At 43.5% G+C, this 20851-nt stretch overlaps 1 protein-coding gene across 1 annotated transcript in view; it reads left to right on the top strand.

Moving 5' to 3' along the window:
- The window catches only part of INTS9 (integrator complex subunit 9), a 60537-nt gene that overhangs the window by 20007 nt on the left and 19679 nt on the right, over positions 1–20851 (top strand). The window contains exons 7-12 of the mRNA XM_039697631.1: positions 791–911; positions 2604–2738; positions 5377–5488; positions 10811–10991; positions 13122–13182; positions 19873–20044. Coding sequence (XP_039553565.1) covers positions 791–911; positions 2604–2738; positions 5377–5488; positions 10811–10991; positions 13122–13182; positions 19873–20044 — 782 coding nt within the window. The remainder of the gene's footprint in view (positions 1–790; positions 912–2603; positions 2739–5376; positions 5489–10810; positions 10992–13121; positions 13183–19872; positions 20045–20851) is intronic.

Genomic DNA, 20851 nt, shown 5'->3' with positions numbered 1-20851 from the left:
GGCAGCTGTGCTGCTTCCTGCCTCGGTTCATGTTGCTAAGGAAGATTTATTTCCCAGAAGTTAGCCATCCCTCTTCCAGCCTGTGACATTATAGTTCACTTCTTCCCTTGACAATGCTGACCAGCTGACTTGCAGTGTCTGTGAGGAGCAGAATGGATGGATCTTACTTTGGTGTAAAACATCTTAAATACTTCCGTGGAGGGGATTTCAAAGAGCTCTGCAGTGTCAGCTTGTGTGTCCCTGCCAGGGCACTCGGAAGGGAAGTGGGATTGAAGGCAGGGATGCTGAGCTGCAGGGACATGTGCTCTTGGAAGAGACCAGTGGCAGAAATCAGGGCAGAGCCATCCCTGCTCGTGGTCTGGTAACTGCACTTTAATCACCAGATTGTTTCAGATTGTTGGGTATTCAGATTATTATGATATGAAAAATGGACACTGATCCAAGATCCTAGTGCTGGAGGTGCATTTCATGTTGACATCTCAGATCATCCAGCATCTTTCATCAGCGTTGAAAATACCCCAAGAGTTGTGGTAACACCTTGGTCACAACTATTTCTTTGAAGCAAGGGCTGGACAGAACAGCAACAAAGAGAGCTGGAGGAGGGCAGTCCTCAGCGTGAGGCAGATTGAGAAGTGTGGCTTTGCTCCTCGCTTTGAAGCACCACGCACACTGAAAATAAAAATTTAAAAGGGTAAAATTAAAGATTTGGAGAATGTAAATGGTTGTAGCAGCTGGTCCAGCACCAGCTGTTGCTCTGGATCCCCACAGAAGCTCCTGCTGGTGTTCACAGGTTGCTGCCGGCCCCGCTGAAGGACGCGGTGGAGGTGTCCATGTGGAGGAAGTGCTACACCATGCCTGAGGTGAACGCAGCCCTCAGCAAGATCCAGCTGGTGGGCTATTCCCAGAAAATCGTGAGTACCTGCACGTTTGCCCTCAGGGCAACACCAACAACTACCCAGGGCAACACCAACAATTGTTCCCCAGCTTTTCTCCCTCTAGATCCTGTGTTGGTTGGATCTACTTACCCTGGCAGAGGCAAGCAAGACAGGATTACACAAACTGCCCCTCGTCTGCCTCCCAGGAAGGGCTCTTGTTTGGTGAAATCAGGGAATATCCATTTGTTTCTTCCCTTCCTTGGGGAGGCCAATTTTAAGGCGGCGTGCCCTCAAATTTGGAGCTGATGGCTGGCCCACTGAGAGCTGGGAGGATGCAGGGAGTGAATGTATCCTCTCTGTCTCTAAGCCACATCCCCTTCCCAGCTCCCCAGTCTCACTTCTGGGAATCTTTAGAGTGCTTTAGCCTCCACTTTGTTTCATACTGTAAATTAGGGACTGTAAACAGAACCTAATGGTTCAATGTGAACTTCAGAAACTCCTTTCCCAGGGCTCCCAGCTAACAGTTATTGTCTGTAATGCTGTTGACTATAATCCAGTGTAGTTCCCAGAATGAGCTGAACCCACAATTCCATAGTCTGCAGATCCCATATGGATTGTTGGCACCATGTGTGCCATGATTCCTGCTCTTGTTTGGGCTGTGATACCTGGTTTTGCTGCTCAAAGGCCATAAAAAATAAAAATATGGGTTAAAGTAAGTCGTGACTCCTCATTATCCATGGATTGGTTCAGTTAATTTTTGGTTGTCCTCACAGTGTGGATGCATCTCCCTTAATTTTAGATGTGTGTATCTGAGACAATCATTCTTCTGTAGTTACTGGGGGAAAAAACTATTTTTTCTCTTCCCAAAGCTAACTTTTCAAATAATCAAACTTTAAAGCCTTGTCTTACACACTCTGAGGAATGAAGGCTCCCTGTCTTGTTTTTCAAGGCATCCAAATATGTATTGAAATACTAGAAAAATCACTGTATTGCATGAATCAGATGCTTGTTCTATAATTCACTAAGCAGAAGGCAGATCACATTAGGGAGGTTTATTTTCCTTTCTCCAAACAAGTATTCCACATTCCTGGGTACAGATGAAGGAATACAATTCCTAATGACACCTGGGAAGGAGGCAACTGTCAAGTTGCTTACACTGAAACTAAAATGTGGATTGAGTTTGCAGGGTGTTGTTGCTAAATCACCAGCAGGTAGCATTTGAAAAGAAATAAAGTTAGAAAGCTAGTGAGTTTGAGGTTAAGTTTGTTTTCCACAGTAAAATTTGCAACCCAAGCAGAGTTTTTATATCAATATAGAAGTCCTTCCTTCCTTCTCTCCTGCTGGTCAATACCAGTTATATTTCACTAAAGGACAATAGAGTCTTCAAAGATGAAAAGTTCCCACAAACTTCTTCAATACAGCAGCGACAGGCAGAGGATCAAGACCCTGGTTGATTTTTGAGGTATCATTCATTGTATCAAATGCCATAAAATTCACATGGAAGAGAGACTTTATGGAGGTCCTGCCTCAGGAAAAGCTTTTCTCAGAGCATGTGTCCTGCTAGACATGGGTGGGTAAACCCAGCAGATGTAATTGTCAGCAGAACAGCTTCACAAAGGCTTTGAGCAGCAGAACTGCTTTTGAAATCCCTGTCACTGATGACAAAATGACCTGTCCTGATTTCTTCTGGAGTTCTCTCAAGTCAATGTCTCTCACTGTGTGTTTCAGGAGCTGTTTGGTGCTGTGCAGGTCACCCCTCTGAGCTCGGGCTACGCTCTTGGGAGTTCCAATTGGATTATCCAGTCACACTATGAAAAGGTTTCTTATGTTTCAGGATCTTCTCTGCTTACAACACACCCTCAGGTACAGCCCCTGACTTGTCTTAGTCTTTAGGAGGAACTTTTGCTTCAAAAAAAGGGGTTATTCCAGCTGGGATCAGGTTTGGGGTAGAGGCCACTCTAAGGTAACTGTGTTATCAGTGCCTGGACTTAATGGGCATTGATAAGACATACCCTGACAAATGACAGGTATCAATAGTTACAAGAGAAAGATAACTAAAATTCTTTGTTATTGGTGATTTGATATTCACTTAAAACTGTGGAATTGTCTTTCACTCTAAAGAGAAAATTTTCAACAGAGTTAAACAAAAGAGCATTAGTGACTTTTTAAAAAAATCCATATTTGAATGAAGAATCTTCACAGACAGCTCACAGACTGCTTTATATCACTTCTGAAACATCCTTCCTTAGGAGGAATGATAGCTCAGTGGCTGCCAACTTTTCCACCCTGCTCTGCTAAGGGCAAAGTCTTTATAGTGCTGTAGATGTAATTTCCAGTAAATTAATTCTCTCTAGATCCATAAATTCTTACTGCAAAGAAAGGCTTGAAGTTTGCAGTGCCGTGCGCTTCAGAAGTTGTCAAAATAGTTAAAAGCATTATTGCAGGAGGTATTTAAAAATAATTTAGAAGATGTGTCAGGTTTTTGATCACTAAGTGATTTCCCCCAAGGTGGGTATCTGCTGGAGAGCTTTGCTTCTGAGCATCCCTCACTTAAAAGCTTGTTCTCAGCTGGGAAACTACAGTAGATAAATGATCCTTAATAGTATGGCCATCCTTAGGTGCACAAAATGTATCAGAGCCTCTAAATCCCTGTTTCTCATCAGCCTCATTCCATCCTGGGCTGTGCTCTCATCCCTTCCTAGGGAAGGAGCAGCAGTATTTGACAATGTGTGAGTGCAATATTTCTGTGAGGAGAAACTTTGCCCTGTACGAAGTAATTTGGTAACTGAGAATGTTTTCTCCTCTCTGACATAAAAAGGGATTCAGTTTATCAGGTCAGACTTTTCATCATTTTCCAAAGGTGAACATTTCTCTGGAAGCTTCTGGTAAAATTTCTGTTTTTAAGGAAATTAAGTCGCAGTGGCAGAGAAGGGTGTGAGTGAACTGCTCACAGGCACATCTTTAGAAGGAATAGTTTAACAGACAGTTAAAATCACATTCAGTTTGTACTTTCCTTGTTATTTATCACATCACTGATGTTACCCCATATCATCATTGTCTTGCATTTGCTTCCAGATGCTTTTTGAGGACAATGGATAGTTTTTCTCCTGGGGTTAATCCCTGTGAGCACCAGCACAGGCTGCTACAATCTGGTGTTTCTGTGTGTGGGTTTTGGGAGCTTCCAACCAGCTCTTCATCACCTCTTTGATGTTTGACAGACAATATGTAATGATAACAATATCTCCAGTGGCACAGAGTCAAAATTGTGAGCAGCAGATCATTTCTTCCTCAGGGAGTGAAATTTACCTTATCAACTTGTTTGTCTGTCCTGGTTCTCCATAGGATCATGATGAGAAGTTCATAATGAAATGCCCATTTTTTATTTTTTTTTTAAGCAGGGTATGAAAAAAGTCACTGCATTTAGTTTTAAAATAGGGTATCCTTTGAACATATCCAGAGCTGCTTTTCCAGTGAATTGGGATTTAGGCCTGGCACCACTGACTGTTCCCTGTTCTTCTGGCAGATGGTTTCCATTGAAATTTTGTCTCCCCCTCTCCTGAGGCTGGATTGACACCGTTGCCACTGAAGTGGAGAACAGGAGTTGACAGCACAGGTTCAGACATGTCACTAAAAGCCTTTTAAGACATATTCTTTACATTAACCCACAAAAATCAATGCAGGACCTCTCAGTGCAATGGCATCTGAAATTATGTGGATCTAATATACCATAATCATTATGTACATTATCACAGGCAGATTCCATATTACTTTTTATTGCATTATTGGCATTTCATTTTCATGGACACACTGGAGAGAGTCAAAGATTGTGATAAATCTCACATGTCAGGTCTGATCCTACAAGGGGGAGCACAGTTTAAACTCCTGACAGAGTTGATATGAAATTCCCCTGCATGTTTAACAGGGCAGGGTCCTTCTCAACTGCTTCAGAATGGCTCTGGAGAGCTGTGAGCAGGGGAATTGACCTTACAGTGGTCTTGGAGGTTCAGCTCAGGAAATCTCTTCATCTGTCTCTTCTGGCAAAAATCTTTCCTGGTTGGTGAGACTGCAGAAAGTTGTTTATTGAGAGTAAATAACCATAAAATACCACACAGCTGCCAGCAGTTGCCCACTTTTGCTTAATCAGTAGCTGTGGGAAGGGCATCCCAAAGCAGAGTGAGGCTCAAAGTTACCTTTTCACCATCTGCAGGCAGAGAACTGGATTTTACCTTATCAAGATTGGATCATACTACATTTTCAGTGTCAAAAATATGTATTTATTGTCACACTGATGTCTAGTTTCTGAATATCTAATCTCTGTTTGCTAATGCAGAGAAATGGGTTTGCATTTTCATTCTGCTTTAATAAAATACCAGTATAAAACAAGTTAGTTTTCCACAGATGGAGGAGTGTGCAGTGTAAAATGCTTGGTGACTGTATCCATCATGTCCTGCCTGGAGAAACTCTCCCATTCCTGATTTTATTTCCCTGTGCTCTGTTCCAGCCCATGGACCAGGCTTCTCTTAAAAACAGCGACGTTCTCATCCTGACAGGGCTGACCCAGATCCCCACTGCCAACCCCGATGGAATGGTGGGAGAGTTCTGCAGCAACCTGGGTAGGTCACTGGGAGAAATCTCCTGCCTGTTTTATCATCTTATTCATGGCTTTGGGTGGGAAATAATTTTGAGATTCCTGGAATTGAGTAAGTTGTCCAGCTATAGCTCCTGGCATAAAACTACCTGTTTAGATTTTACGATGTGCTCTTGATGTCATTAATGCAGTAAGTGCTTGGAGAGACACAAGTTGTACCTAAAATGTTTTGGAATGGAACAGGTATAATGAGATTTAATCATCTGCTGCTCCTGGTTTGCTAAGTATGTCACTTGGCTGCCAACAGGCTATGTGGATATTGTTCCCAGCTGAAATATTACTATTTCCTTCCTGTGTATCAGCCAGAGTAAAATCTTTATATGCTTTTTTATGACTTTCAGTTTTGAAAACAAGCACATCTGCTTCCCTTCTTACACCTGACTTTTAAATATATCAAAAGCAAGCAGCACAATCTCTGTTTAAAAAAAAAAAAAAGTCAAGATATATTTATAGACCCCCAGATCTATAAAACCTAATCAGACGCTTTCACAGCTGGAAAAGCTGATAATTGCAAAGCTGTGATATCAGTGTGAATGGCAGCATTTTCCAGCCTGTTTGGAATGTCACATCCAGTGCTGTTCTCTCCTTTTCTCCCCTTCCCCCTGCTCAGTTCCTCTGTGCTCTCATCCTTCTTTCATCAAACCACTTTTCCATGTCTGTCCTGCTCTGTTGCCTGTTCTTTTATCAGAGATCTTCCCTTTATTTTAAATTCACTACATTTTACAAATAAAACTAAAAAGCTTGTGATAGAAGGATCCTGACAAAGGTTACCAAAAGACATGAGAAAACTAAATCAGACTAAATTCCTGGTCTGGTGGAATGGGACCCTGTCCATGGCAGGGGTTGGAACTGGATGATCCCTGAAGTCCCTTCCAACCCAACCCACTCAATGATCCTAAATATCTGTTAATAGAGCACATTTTGGCATTTTATAAGAATGATAATTATGGGTTTTACAGAAGATCCTCTCTGCCAGCATCCTGGCTCCAGCAGGGACTGTGTGCAGATGCCTGAGGAACAGCAGGAGAGCAGGGTGGGATTCTGGGATACTTTGCTCTCATGATCTTTAAGTATTTTTTTTTCAGGAATTTCCTGAATTAGGTGTGTTTGTGTAGTTAATGATGCCCAGTGGTTTTGTTCAACCTCCCCTTGAAGCTGTGTTAACACCTGTGACTTCCTTCCCTAAATGTGTGTTTTTACACGTGTGTGTCTATCTCACCTGCCTTTTCATTGTTTCTAAACACTGTGAATTTTGTTACCCTCAGCTCAGCTCTGGTGACCTTGTTTTGGTAAATCCAGATGTGCTGCCTTTCTCTGTCCCTCCTGGACCTTCATGGGGGTCCCTGTCCCTCTGACAAACAGTGGCACAATCCCCTCCTATAACACTGAGTAAACAAGAGTGAGACTCTTAATTAAAATTCATTTACAAATTAAAGTCTTAGAGCTGTAGTTGGGCAAAAGCAGAATCCAGAAGTTGACTGTGTATAAATAAACATGTTCCATGTGTCAGTGCAGGTGGCTGTTTGTCTGCACAACTTGTTCTGGTTTATAGAAACATTCTCAACTATTTTCAGGGGTTTGCAGTTTCTGTCTTGAATGAGACAAACTCTGAGAAATGAGAAAATCATTAAAGTCCAAAATAAGATACATGCTTAAAATAATGCCATTGTAAGAATCTGGAATTTGAGTGGTACTTGCCAAAAAACATCAATCTGAAGAAATTAAATATTTCTATATTAACGCAGTTCAGGGCTGTCGTTTGCATGTGTCTTTAGCACACCAGCTATATTTATCTACCCAACATCAGGAAAACAGAAAATCAGTTTTCTTTCAAATAGGTAAAAAAGTCCAGAATCAATGGGTTACTGGAAAAAGCAATTGAGTAGGCAGGCTGAGCACAGTAGTTTTCATCTGTGTTTTCTCACTTCCACAATGTTCAAGGGAGTGCACAAGCAGCTCAGAATACTCAAAGTAAAAACTCTAAAGCAGACCAAAATTCACCAAAAGTGAGTGTGAGGAGATACCAGCCTGCTTGTGAAGGAGGGATGTGAGGCACAGAAATGGAAGTGTGAAAATCCCACCTCAATCTCTGTTTCCATCCCAGCACGTGGAGCTGCAGCCCTGATCCCAGGATTCCCAAGGCACACAGAATTTCTTCCCCACACTCTGTCCCACCTCCAGTTTCCTCTCAGTTCACCCCAAGCCCCTTTTTTCCTTGCTCAGCTCTGCAGCTCAAGGAGAGCAGTTTTATTTCCACATTGCCTTGGGCACCAGCAGCAAAGCTGCCAGTCTGTCTGTGGGGACAGTTGGTGATATTTTGTGTGAGTGTGAGGCTGTGTGTGTTTATAGAGAGCAGAAAAGAGCACAGTTTGCTTTTTAGGTGCCAGCTCGACCTTGTGGCAGCAGCTGTTGGGAAAGCAAGGATCTCTTTGTGAGTTGTAAATTGAACAACTTGTTATGGAGCTGCTGAAGGAGACTAAATTTGAAATGCCAAGATTATTATACAACTTTTATCAGGAGAGAGCATCCATCAGTCAGCAAGATAAATTGGGCTTTAAACAACTTTCAGATAGATTTGTCCTCTTAATGACAGCTCTGAAAAGGTGTTTTGGTGCTGCAGAGGGCCAGACTGGACCTGCTGCTTGTGTGGAAAGCAATATTCTTGGAAAGGTTTTCACCCCTGTTTTGCAGAAGCTGGGAAGTGATTCTCATCCCTTTGTGGATCCCTGGCCTGGTGGGCACCTGGCTGGAATCATTCTCCACTCTTGGATTGTGATTTTATATCCATTATTGCTCACCAGCTCTGAAGTTTTGCTGGGGACAGAAACTCAAGCTGACATCTCCTCCAAGACTTTACTCTCTGTTATTTCCTCTGTGGCCTCAGGAATCTTGAACTTGTGCTGGTTTTCAGCAGGAAAAGTTGAGGTTTGCAGGGAACCAGTGGCTGTGGAGAGCTGGGAATTCAGGCTGTACTGGGTTTGGCATGGCTGGGTTTTGGTAGTGTGGGGCTGCAGGGCTGGTTTCTGTGAGGGGTTTCCAGAAGTTTCCCCCATCCCAGCTGGCTCCAGGATGCTGGCCAAGGCCAAGCCCATCAGAGGTGACAGCACTTGTGGGATATCAGAGTGAAGAGGGGGAAGGAAGTTACTGGCAGGAGCAGTTGCAGTCAGGGAAGAGGAGAGTGGGGGTAAGTGAGGAAAAGCCCTGCAGACCCCCAGGGCAGTGAGGAAGAAGAGGCAGGAGCTGCTCCAGGCACCAAAGCTGAGATTCCCAGCTCAAGGTACAGCCCAGGGAGAGGCAGCTGTGTCCCTGCAGCCCACGGGGGCCCACAGGGGTGCAGAAATCTGTCTGGAGACCCCACACTGGAGCAGGGGATGCCTGAAGGAGCTGTGACCCCACACTGGACCAGGGTCCTGGCCAGGCCTGTGCCCTGTGGAGAGAGGTGAAATAAATTAAACTGATTTCCTCAAGTCCATTTTGTCCATGATGGTAATTAGTCATTGATCTCTCCCTGGTTTTAACTTTCCTCACAAGCTTTTTGTTACATTTTCTCCCCTGCCCAGCTGAGTGACAGAGCACCTTTGGTGGGCACCCAGCCTCCAGCCAGGGTCAAAGCACCACAAAGGAATGGAACTCACATTTTTTGTGGCCTGACACATTCTTTAACCTCTGTTCTGCATCCCATCCCTGGCCTGTGCACCATTCCTGCTGCAGTGGGTGTAGGTACTTTCCTCTGCAGAATTTTTGGGTGTGTGATATCTCCGTGTAAATTCAGGTCCAGGGGCTAGAGCCTCAACTTCCACCTCCAGATGGCTTTGAAAATATTGTTCTCAACCTCCTCATTGCTCTCTTCACATCCTGTTTACAGCTAGGATAGTTTAGATTTGCTCAAGTGAGGGGGATAATGTCACACATTGCTGGGATGTTTGGGAACATCTCGAGTTCTGAACAAATGTGAGCTGTTGCTCTTCATCTCCAAATGATTGGGTGGTATAGTTTGTATATGGCCTGGAGAAATAAATCCACTGCAGTTGTATTATAAATACATGATTTTATATATATATATATGTATAAATAAAATTTATATATAAATAAGTATATATATAATTTTATATATATATATATATAATTTTAAAGTATAAATAAATAAATTGCCCTGCAGTTGTATTATAAGTGATAAACAAGGGGTCTTTGATCAGCAGTTGTTGATGGCACTGACTGCTACAAGGAGTAAAACAACCACAAATGCGTGTGAAAAATCCTACTGGGCTGTGCATCCCTCTGAACTCCATAAAACTTAAACATTCAGCCAGAAAAATCTTCCTTGAGGAAGATTCTGCCCCATCAGGGGCAAAAAGACCCTTAAAGTGCTAAATCCATACCCCAGCAAAGCTCAGCAAGAAATTGAGGCCAAGGAAGAGATTTGGGAGGATGCAATATTTGTATTTCCAGGCTCTTCCACAGCTTTCTGTGGAGTGCTTGGTGCATGCTGTTATTGCTGCAGTTAACAGCAGTGGATGGTTTTACCCCACAACCACAGGTGAAACTGTTCACTGAGCTGAACAAAGTATTTCTGCTTTCCCAGAAGGTGCAGTATTTTTGTAATTCATTCTGCCAAAAAGAACACGATGTTTGCTCTGCTTGCTTTTGCTGTTGTGCTCAGATGTGTCTCAATTACAGAGTAAACCTATATTTCCTTTTCTTCTCCTCATTTTTATCTAGTCTCACGCTGTCTGCAAGTTTTAAATTGTTCCTGTTATACAGAAAGGACAGAAATATTTAGAGTTTTTAAAAAGGACAAACATTCCATCACCCATTTCTGGCTCTGAGGGCTGTTTGAAATAACCACACCTTCAGCTTTTCATCTGAAATCCAAGCACTGAACAGCTCACCATGTGCAGTGCTTTTGGCTGAGACCTGGGAGCTGTTGTCCTTCCCCTCTGGAGGCAGCTGAGAGGTGGAGCAGGGTTTATTTTGATGGTGAGGTGGTTTGTGTCACTCCTTTATCCTCCTGTGCCAGTGCACGGCTGCCCTCTCCTGTCAGGACTTTTCCCTGTGCTCAGGCTGTCATGTGCCCCCAGCTAAAGGAGCAGAATCACTTCACTGAGCCTGGAGAAAGCAGGAAATAAATGTATTTAATGATCACAGGATTTCTTCCCGACTCATGTGCATAATGTGTTGTACTAACTGATGCAAAAACTGCTTTTTATATAAATTTGGATGAAAGGAATTTATCAGAAGTTTAAATTCAAAGGCAGTGAACTGATTTCTCTCGTTGTCTCTCCCCTAGCGATGACTGTCCGGAATGGAGGCAATGTCCTGGTTCCCTGTTACCCCTCTGGAGTGATCTACGACCTGCTGGAGTGCCTCTATCAGTACATTGACTCTGCAGGACTCTCCAATGTCCCCTTCTATTTCATCTCACCTGTTGCCAACAGCTCCCTGGAGTTCTCCCAGATCTTTGCTGAGTGGTAGGTGTGCCAGGGCAGCACTCTCAGCTGTGGTTATCTCTGTCAGGTTATCTCTACCTGACAGATTCTAAAATAATCCTGGTTGGGATTGTGGACACGTTCCTGGAGTCACCAGGGAGGGTGTGTGTGTGGAAGAATATATTCTATAATTAGGGAAGGATCATTTCCTACAGAATGTGCAAACTCAATCTCTGCTTTTTGCTGCTTACCCTAATGAGTAAATTATGTTCCTGACTTGAGTGAGTTTTAATTGTTCCTGTTTGCAAATCTTAGCCCCCCACATTCTACCATGATGTCCTGGCTAAGCAAAATAGAGTTTTCAGCCTTAGGTCTGCTGAGCCATGGCAAGAAAAGGCCAAGAATGTCCTGTATGAGGCAGAGCAGAGCCAGCAGGTCAGGAGAGGAGATCCTGCTCTGCTCAGCCCTGCTGAGGCCACATGGACAGTGTTCTGTGTGGTTCTGGTCTCCCCAGTACCAGAAGGGGGTGGGATTTCTGGAATGAGGCCCTGGAGATGAAGGGAGGCTGAGGGGGCTGGGGCTCTCCAGCCCGGAGAGCAGAAGGCTCAGGGGTTATTGTGTAGGAACACCTGATAGGAAGTAATGAGGGTGAGGGCTCAGTCTCTTCAGCAGAGCCCACTGGCAGAACAAAAATTTGAAATTCCATCAGGGTAGGGGATTTAAACTACTAGAAGGCAGGGTTAGATGGGATATTGGGAAGAAATTGTTCCCCGTGAGGATGGTGAGCCCTGGCACAGGTTGCCCAGAGAAGCTGTGGCTGCTCCTCCCCTGGAACTGTCCAAGGCCAGGTTGGATGGGGCTTGGAGCAGCCTGGGATGGTGGAAGGTGTCCCAGTCCATGGCAGGGAGTTGGAACTGGATGATCTTTCAGATCACTTCCACCTGAACCATTTCATGATTCTGTGAACACTGCAGCCTCTGTGCAGAGAGGTTATGGAGACTTTGCTGTGGAGACATCAAAATCCAGCTGGAAACAGTCCTGGATGAGCTGCTCTGCTGAGAGTGCTTGAGCAGGGCTTGGACTTGGTGATCTCAGGAGGTTCCTCCCAGCCTCAACCATTCTTTGATTCTGAGCCCTGGAAAGCAGAGCCCATCCACTTGGCACACTTCCCACATTCTTACCAATGGAGACATGCTCTAGAGTATTAAATACAATAAGTTAGCTCTTCTCTTCTTCCTCTCAAGATTTTGGAGTTCAGGAAAGAAAAGACAGATCCTGGAAATCTTGTGGGATTTGATCCCTCAGGAGAATTGTAAAGATGATTGAAATCTGGTGGATTTACATGGAAATGGAGGAAAAGGTTGAAAATCTATAAAATACAGGTTTGGATCAGAACTGTGGTTGATATTCAGGGATTCCAGCTTTTAATTCTACCCGTTACTCAGCTAAAGGAAATGCCCTGCTCTTAGTATCCCTTAGACTTTATCAAAATTAGTTTGACCCAGGCTCATTTCTTTTTAATAAAGTGCAAGGATGAGCCAGGCAGTGTTTCCCAGAAAAGCCACCAGGACAGTGTCACTGCAGATCATTGTCACATCACCCAGACCTCTGACAAACAGCTTTTTTTAGCTGCTGTAATAGGATGAATCAGGAGTCTGGGTAGAGCTCATCAACAGCTCTCAATATCTGTTTTAAAGATAAGTGATTGATGGAAAATGCCAGGTCACAGTGAGCCTTGGGCCGTGGGGAGAGGCAATTTGCCAATAATAAAATGCACGGGGGAATTGGATCAGAATGAGCAAAAGGACCAAATCACTGCTGAGAAGTGGGATTTTCCTGTTGACAGATGATTTGGCTTTGCAAAAGCTGCTGAGATCTGGGTGAGGAACCATTGTGGATGCTGAGTTACAGATTTGTCTGGAGCAGCAGAGGAGCTCTGTTCCACTGGGTACAGAATTGCCTTCAGCTGCCTTGCACAGTCTCTGTGTGATCCTGGTGTTGTGTCCTGTACGTGTGGATCCTCCAAGCAGCAACTCTGGCAGCAACAGGACAAATTGGTGATTTTGCACCTGGTGCCTCAGAGCCAAACCAGTTTTCTCCAACAGTAGATGGCAGCAGATGCTGCAGGATGTGCTGCACCTCTAACTCTGGCTGCTTTCCTTTTCTTTAAAGGTTGTGTCATAACAAACAAACAAAGGTGTATCTTCCAGAACCTCCTTTTCCCCACGCTGAGGTGAGTTACCATGGTCTTGTTCACTTTCTGGATCACAGTCCACACAGTGTAGCTGTCATTTTTCTGATGAACCCTTCTACAGCTATTTAAGTTTTGTTTAATTTTTCATAAAAGCATTTTTTCCCTTTGCTTTCTGTGATGAATTTGTGAGCATGGGGGAGGAATGAGTGATGGTGTTCCCTAAACTCCAAAATTACCCTGTTTATTCCAGCCTATCATTTGCACAGCCTGGCCTGGTTCACTCCTTCTCCCACAGAAGGAGATTTGGTGTGGGATGTTTGCTCTTATCAGCTGCAACCACGAGCATTCCCTTTGTCCAAGCAGTTTATTTCCAAGTCTGTGAAACTAAGAGCTTGTTATCAGAGACAGCTTAGTCATGCCAGCTCCTTCCTCCCTCACTGAAGCAGGCATCATGTCTGCTGCAGGAGGAATGATGTCTTGAAAGAGATATTTTCATATCAAAATTTAAAGTTTGCAGCACTGAGTGCTTGTCCACAGCAATTTTAAATAAAATTACTTGAGCATTGTAATGAAGCAAAGAGGAATGAGGATCCTAAATTTGGAGAATTTCCCTGCAACAAAACAATAATTTGAGAGAAGCTTTAGCCAAGCAGACATTAAATAAAACTGATGCCTTCAGAGTCACCTCACATAGCAGGACAGGAAATTCTCCCCTGGGAACAGGTAGCTTTCCCACTGATGTAAACAAGAGGCAGGCTGGGAAAGAGAGAAACAGGACTGAGAATTTGAGCTAAATCTTACTCCTGTGAGCCACTGAACCACTTGGGGCATGCAGAAACTTGGCTCTTTCAGTTGCTGTGGTCCACATTGTTTGATGAGATGTGCAGAGTGGCCATGGCAGGTTTAAAAGCCCAGAAATTCAATGCTTTTACAGACCCTGGGTGTTTTTTTTTTCCTCTGAGATATCTCATCCAGGGACTTGTTCTGGAAATTGCCATTACCTATCATATCTATCATCTGTAGGTGCTTCAAAGGCATTGTTGGAAGTAGGACCTGACCAGGAGCTCTCACTCTTTCCACATGCTTGAATGTGTTGCAGGCAGGATGTGCAGTGAATTATGTATAATCTGTTACCAAGAATAATGTGGACTGCAGGGCAAGCCACCTGTTCACCACTTATTTTATAACCAAAAAATTCATTCCCGCTGATAAATCAATTCCAAATTCTCTGAGTAGGAGGCTCTGCAGCCTTGCTGTGGCTGTGCTTTCTGCCTTGCCCTCCATCCCTGCTTTCTGGGATGTCCTTGTTGATCCACAGTGTCATTGGATTCACTGACAGTCCATATTCTGATTTACAATATTCACTGGAACTGGCAGATTTAAGTGAAAACCCATCCAAAAATGAGAAGCCAAACATGCAGCTGTCAAAGACTGGATTAATTAACCCATCTTATCCAATGGGTCTTTGTGTTTATAGAGTGATAACTCTGTCCTCTAATTCCTGGGACATTTTATATTCTTTGGGGGCCTGTTGATTGTGAGATTTTGCTAAATTATTGGAACAGCTTTGCAAGAACTGCTCTGTGCTTGATGTGTAGATCAGGGTAATTATGTGGGAAAGGCCTCCCAGCAGTGGATCCCAGCTCAGAGGGAGGAATGTGTTTGTTCCAGGTGCAGGATGGAACATCCCACGGGATGTCCATGCCAGGGCCCCAGTGCTTTGTGTCCCTTGTTAAATCTCCAAAATCTGACACTGTATTTCATTCACACAGTGTGAAACACCCAGAAAACCTCTTCCCAGCACAATCCTGAGCCACCACAACCCACCCCACCCCCAGGCAGGAGCTTTGCTTACTGGCACTTCAGGGGATTTTTAATGAGTATCAGAAGCAGACAGTGAATGATGGTTTCTATCAGAGAGGTTGTTAGTGGAGAATTGCTTGGCTTTTTTCAAAGTAATGCTAGGCTTGTGCAATGTAACCTGTGCTGAAATTGCCCATCATGAAAAGATGTGCTTAACTGCTCAGTTGTTGGAGGAAAATAGGGAATTACTCAGACATGCCTCTTACTTCTTAGGAAGCATTAATAACATGCCTGGCATGATACATCAGAGAGGGACAGGCCAGGAAATAAGCTTCTAATTATCCACAGAACAAGCCCAGCCCAGCATGCTGCTGGTCCTGAAATTTGATGTTCCTGTTAGTTGTATAAACAGCAAGATTTAAAAACAAAGAAGGCAAAAAATCCCCCAAATCCTCGATGTTGTCCCTTGCAGCAATGAGTTCCAGCAGTGCCTGATGTGTAGTAGAACAGAATAATTCCTTTCTTTAATCAGCTGTGATTGTATTTGGCATTTCACTTAACTATGCCTTTATTATTGTCACAAGAGGGTAAATAAAAGCATCTTCATTGTCTCTACAATTACTATTTTTATTTCTCCTCGCTCTCTACACTCAGTTGTTTGAAGCTTTTGCATTCTCTCTGCATGGAAATTTTCATTTTATGATTTATGTTGCGTGTTTTGAACTCATTCCTTGTTCTGCTCTGCTGAATAAAGCCAGACACATGTTCAGCTCTGCAGAGAACCTAAAACATTTCTCCCTCCTTGTTTAATTCCACTTTAATGGTACAGTTCTTGTGGTGGCAGTTTGCTTCCTAACATCCAGTCTGGGTGAATAGGGAATACTTTCCCTCTTTTAGGAGCAAGGAATGTGGGCTAAAGTGCTTCAGGTTTGAAGGGATGGATTTGAACATCAGTTCATGCTAAAGTTAATAAAAATGGAGTGTCCAGGTTCTTGTTGAAGCCTCTCCTGCAGCCTTTTAGTGGTTCACTAACTAAAAGAGCTTCTTTAAAGGCATTTCTGAGGGAAGAGCTGCTCTGACTGCAAAGTCAAAAACTGCAGATCCCAAATATTTGTCAACACAGCTGGCAAGGCAGGGGGTGGCTTTCACTTCCAAGCCCCTGAATCCATTATATCCAAGGATCAACTGTCTAAGTAGGCTCAGATTGGAGCTCTGCAGTGCCTTGCTGAAATACTGTGGAGCACAAACCACTAATTTGTTTAGCTTGGATTTGTTACTGTGGTATCCCAGAACCAATGTGTGGTGTCTTACCAAATTCCACGTGGGAATATCCCATCCCAGCACAGCCCCAGATGAGCAATTAGGGGTCTCCTTGATCATTTTAACAGGATCCATGGATTGTACACTCTGCCCCATCCCTTTTGTGGAGGTGGAGGATTTGTGTTTATAAAGGAATGGCTCAATTGTTGCAGCTGAATTGTTCCTCTCTGTTCGATTTTTACATGGACAATTTCAGGCTCTAAGATAAGTGAATCCAGACTCCTCTAAATGTCTGCAACAATAAAATTTGAGAGGTAATTTGTATTGATCAGTATTTGCCAGTGGAGGGAGGATTTGGATTTACTGTGCTCTTATTAAGGATTCTGTTAGCAAGATCTAAGAGAAATGGCTACAAAACCCCTTTTTTCTAACTCAAAAAAGAGCCAGGATGGGAGTAATTGATTTTGTGGTCTTAAAAACCACCATTTGTCTTCTTCATCTTTGATTCCCTCCTCCATTTGCCAGTTCCTGCATAACACATTTAAATAAATACCTGGAAGCAGGTGATCATGGAGTATTATAGTTTGTTTTATAATAAATATTACCATATAGGAGTTGGGCTCAGTGATCCATGGGGGTCCCTTCCAACTCTGGATATTCTGTGATAAAATTCGGCCCCTGTTAGTGTTTGTCTGATGGAGTGAGGGAGGTGAAGTAATAAATGCATCTCTCATTCCCTGATAGGAGCCACATCTGTTCCAGATTCTGGATACAGAGCACACACACAAACACACAGAGTAAATATCAGTGTATTTTGGCTCACTTCAGCAAAGGGAACACAAAGGCTCTGGAGATTTATCCTGTTTATAGCAGCAGTTGCTGACCCTGTAAATCAAGTCTACAGCTTTAAAGGGAAGCACAGAACCATTTGGGATTTCAGAAAAATGCAGCTCTCACTCTTGATTCAGTACTTTACCAGCCCCTATCTCTTAAGCTTTCAGTCAATAGTGGTTCTTTCTGTAAAAAGACGTTCTGAATGCTGCTTGTGCTTTCCAGAAACCAGGCCCACTGTGGAAATGTTGGCTGGCTCAATGCCAGGCACTGGGTTTGGCCCAGCTGGAGGTCTGACCATGGCACAGCAAAGTTTACACAGCCCATCTCATCTGGAGATACAAAAAAACCTGCACAAATCATTACAAACTCAGTCCCCTTAATGAGGTGGGAAATTTTGTTGGACCTGTTTTGCAAGTTCAGCTCCGTATATTTTTGATGGGGTGATTAGAAGGGACTTTACTGTAGACACTAAAATCCACCAGCTGCTTTCTCCCTGGAGTGAATAGAATGTCTCTAAAGTTGTTTTTGTAGCCTTTCTCCCCTGCTCTGTCCACCTGTGAGAGTCAGGGATTGTGAGCTCAGCTCTGAAGCCTCACCAGACTTAGCAGAAAAGATCTGGGAAGATAAAAAGAAAAGATGAAAAAAGAATCATCACCAACGAGCTCCTGAAAACTGGATTAGAGCTCCTGTGTCTTTTTACAGAGAAATAGGAGGGGATTTGAAGCTTCCATAAGGCTTTGAAGAAAATGCAGCTTTTATGTTGCTGAGCAGTGAATGTTTGTGGAGCTATGGCAGGGAAATGAGCTGCTCACTGCTTTCCACATCCACTGCTGCCCTCACATCTTCCCAAAAATCTGAATGCTGCATACAAATAAATGCCATTTGAAGGAACCTGTGAAAGAAGCTGGAACAACTGGTTGTGATTTTCAGGAGTGTCTTAGGTCAATGATGGCTATAGAAATGTCTTCCCCTGACCTATCTGCCTGTCCCTGGAAAAGTTTTCCCCTGGAGTGTTCCATATTCCATTTAATGCTTGAAATAGAAATCACCCTCCTCTTCCAGTTTATCCAGTTGAAAGTGCTTCTGCAATTTCAGTTTTGAGACTTTTGGCTTCCCTCAAAAAAAAAAAAAAACAAAACAGAAAAAAGCTTTTTGAGGCCATTTCCTACAAGTTCATTTAAATGTCAGTATTTTATGGATTCAGATTTGTTTTACCCATTGTCTGCTAAACTGCAGTTTTTATTACTGAAGCTAAGTTTAGATTCTAAACCCTGCACTCCAGATGTGTTAATCAGAAATCTTTACCAGTATAATTGCAGGAATGTTTTTGAGATTCAGTGCCTATCAACTGCCAGAGCAGTTATTGGGTGTTTTTTTCCAATTTCCCTCTTGAAGATTAAATAGGAATTAGCTATTACTTGTAAACTGCAGAAAATGTAGTCCAGTTTCTACTTCCTTCATGATTCAAGGATCCACATGGAAATGATCCATGTGCATCTACAGAATTGTGTAATAACCTTAAATTCTGAGGTCCTTTGTGGTGCACAAGTTGCTGAGAATTCCCAGTTTCTCTTCATTTCCATGCAGGCACCTTAGATCAGCCATGGTAAAAAGTGACACAGGACATGGGGAAATGGCCTTAAGCTGAAGTGAGGAAGGTTTAGATGAGATATTTGGGAGAAAATCTTCCCTCTGAGGGTGGGGAGGCCCTGGCACAGATTCCCAGAGAAGCTGTGGCTGCTCCATCCCTGGAAGTGTCCAAGGCCAGTTTGGATGGGGCTTGGAGCAGCCTGGGATAGTGGAAGGTGTCCCTGCCCATGGCAGGGGTGGAACAGGATGAGCTTTAAGGTTCCTTTCCAACCCAAACCATTCCAGGATTCTGTGATTTGTTGAACAGCCCAACCTCCTTTTAAAACTGGCTGACAAAGGAAGCCCCTTCCCTCCCTCACACCCTTTACCTCTGTGGTTTTTCTCTCATCTGTTCAGTCTGTGATTTCATGTGTTAAATTCCTTGCTTTTTAAACTGTATTTACAGTTATTTTCATGCTGGAGATGGAAGCATCTACCTGCCAAGGAAAAAACTTGCAAAATATTGCATGAAAGTGCTTCACAGCCTGGTTGTTAAATTGCTTTTTAAGTTGCACCTTGTTTTGCACATTAGAAAACAGTGGCAGGAGAAATAAAGCAAAACTCTTTGAAAAGTGCCTTGATAAATAAACTTCTCCATCTTAGTAAAGAAATCTGTTCCACCTGCAGAGCTGATTGCACTGTGTCTGCAAAACATCTTATTGCTCTTAGTTCATGTTTATTGCTGGTTTCAGAGACAGTTAAGGAAGGCAAAGTCAGTCTGTTCTTTTTCAGCAGCTTTGACTTTGTGTGAACCCTTTAGACCAGGGAAGCTCAGCAACATTCTGCTGAAGGCAAAAGTGCCTGGTACTGCTGTGATGCAAGAAAAGCAGGTTAAAGATGAGCCCAGAGCTCTTTGCAGACATGGCAAATAGGAAAAAGGAGCTTATTGTGAATTTGGCAGCTGAGCACTCTGCTCACTCCAGGGGAGTGTTTGCAGAGGTTCCTCCCAGTCACCATCCTGCTGGTACCAAAGAAGTGAGAGCAGGGACTTGGAGGCCCTGGCCCCATGCTCTGACTTCCTTTTCATAACATTTGTGACAGTCATGACTAAATTTGTTGGAAAAAATCTAAGGGGTATGCAGGAAGGGACTCTCTGATGAGTTAGGCATAAATTGTAGAACATTTATAATCTCATGTAAATAAACACACTCAAGCACAGAGGCATGAAAAGTTGCACTGTCTGGATTTTTGTTTTTCTTTCAGCTCATTCAGACAAACAAATTGAAACATTATCCCAGCATCCATGGAGACTTCAGCAATGACTTCAAGCAGCCCTGTGTTGTGTTCACTGGGCATCCCTCTCTCAGGTTTGGGGATGTGGTGCATTTCATGGAGCTGTGGGGAAAATCCAGCTTGAACACTGTTATATTCACAGGTAAGTAAAATGCTGATATCATTATCAGATTAACAGTTTGTGCACTCTGGTTAAGTGTGGCCACATCCTTGGGGCTTTACTCATTTGTTCTGGGACAGAAGTTTTTCCACTTCAGTAGGAGCTTATCTAAATTAAGGCCCCAGGACTGGCTGCAGGGACAAATGTAATTATTGTGCCATTTAATTCAGTGTAGCCCTGCAGAGTCAACCTTTGCCATGCAGAGTCCATTCCTGCCACGTCTGAGCAAAATCTTTGTTATGCACAGCAGTAAAATGCCTACAGGAAATTAATTTTTGAATTAAAAGCAGCTGGCTGCAAGTTAAACCCAATGGATGCTGGTCAGAAAGGAGAAACACTTCTCCATATTCCAGTGGAACCACAAACTTTTCCTCATCCCTTCTCCTGCCTTTTCATCTTCCAGTGTTTCTGAAGAGGTTTCTGTCCTCTCTGCTGTCCCAGAGGTGTGCCCCCCACACAGTCCTGGCACAGGGATCTGAGCTGCTCCTGCCTTTGGGCTGAGCTTTGTTCAGGTGGTTTTTGGCTGGCAGACACGTTTTTAACTGAAGGTACAGCTCTGACTCATTCCCCAGGGGAGCTGTTTCCTTTCTCAGTGTTCAACAGGTCTTTTAAGTTCTTCCACTTCTCTCCATCTGCTTCTAGTGCTGACCCTGATTAAAAATCCTTCAAGGCCTTCCCTGGAGCTGAAGTTCTTTGCAGGTGTATTTGTACCTTATGTGTCACCCAGACAGAGCCCTGCAGTGGGCATTGTTCTGATCTGAGAAGGCAAACAATAATCCTTTAGGTCCT

The sequence above is a fragment of the Passer montanus genome, unplaced genomic scaffold (assembly GCF_014805655.1).
Source record: "Passer montanus isolate IOZ18808 unplaced genomic scaffold, ASM1480565v1 scaffold119, whole genome shotgun sequence".
NCBI classification, from domain to species: Eukaryota; Metazoa; Chordata; class Aves; order Passeriformes; family Passeridae; genus Passer; species Passer montanus.
Note: the sequence above shows the minus strand (reverse complement) of the source record. Positions and strands in the feature narration are given on the sequence as shown.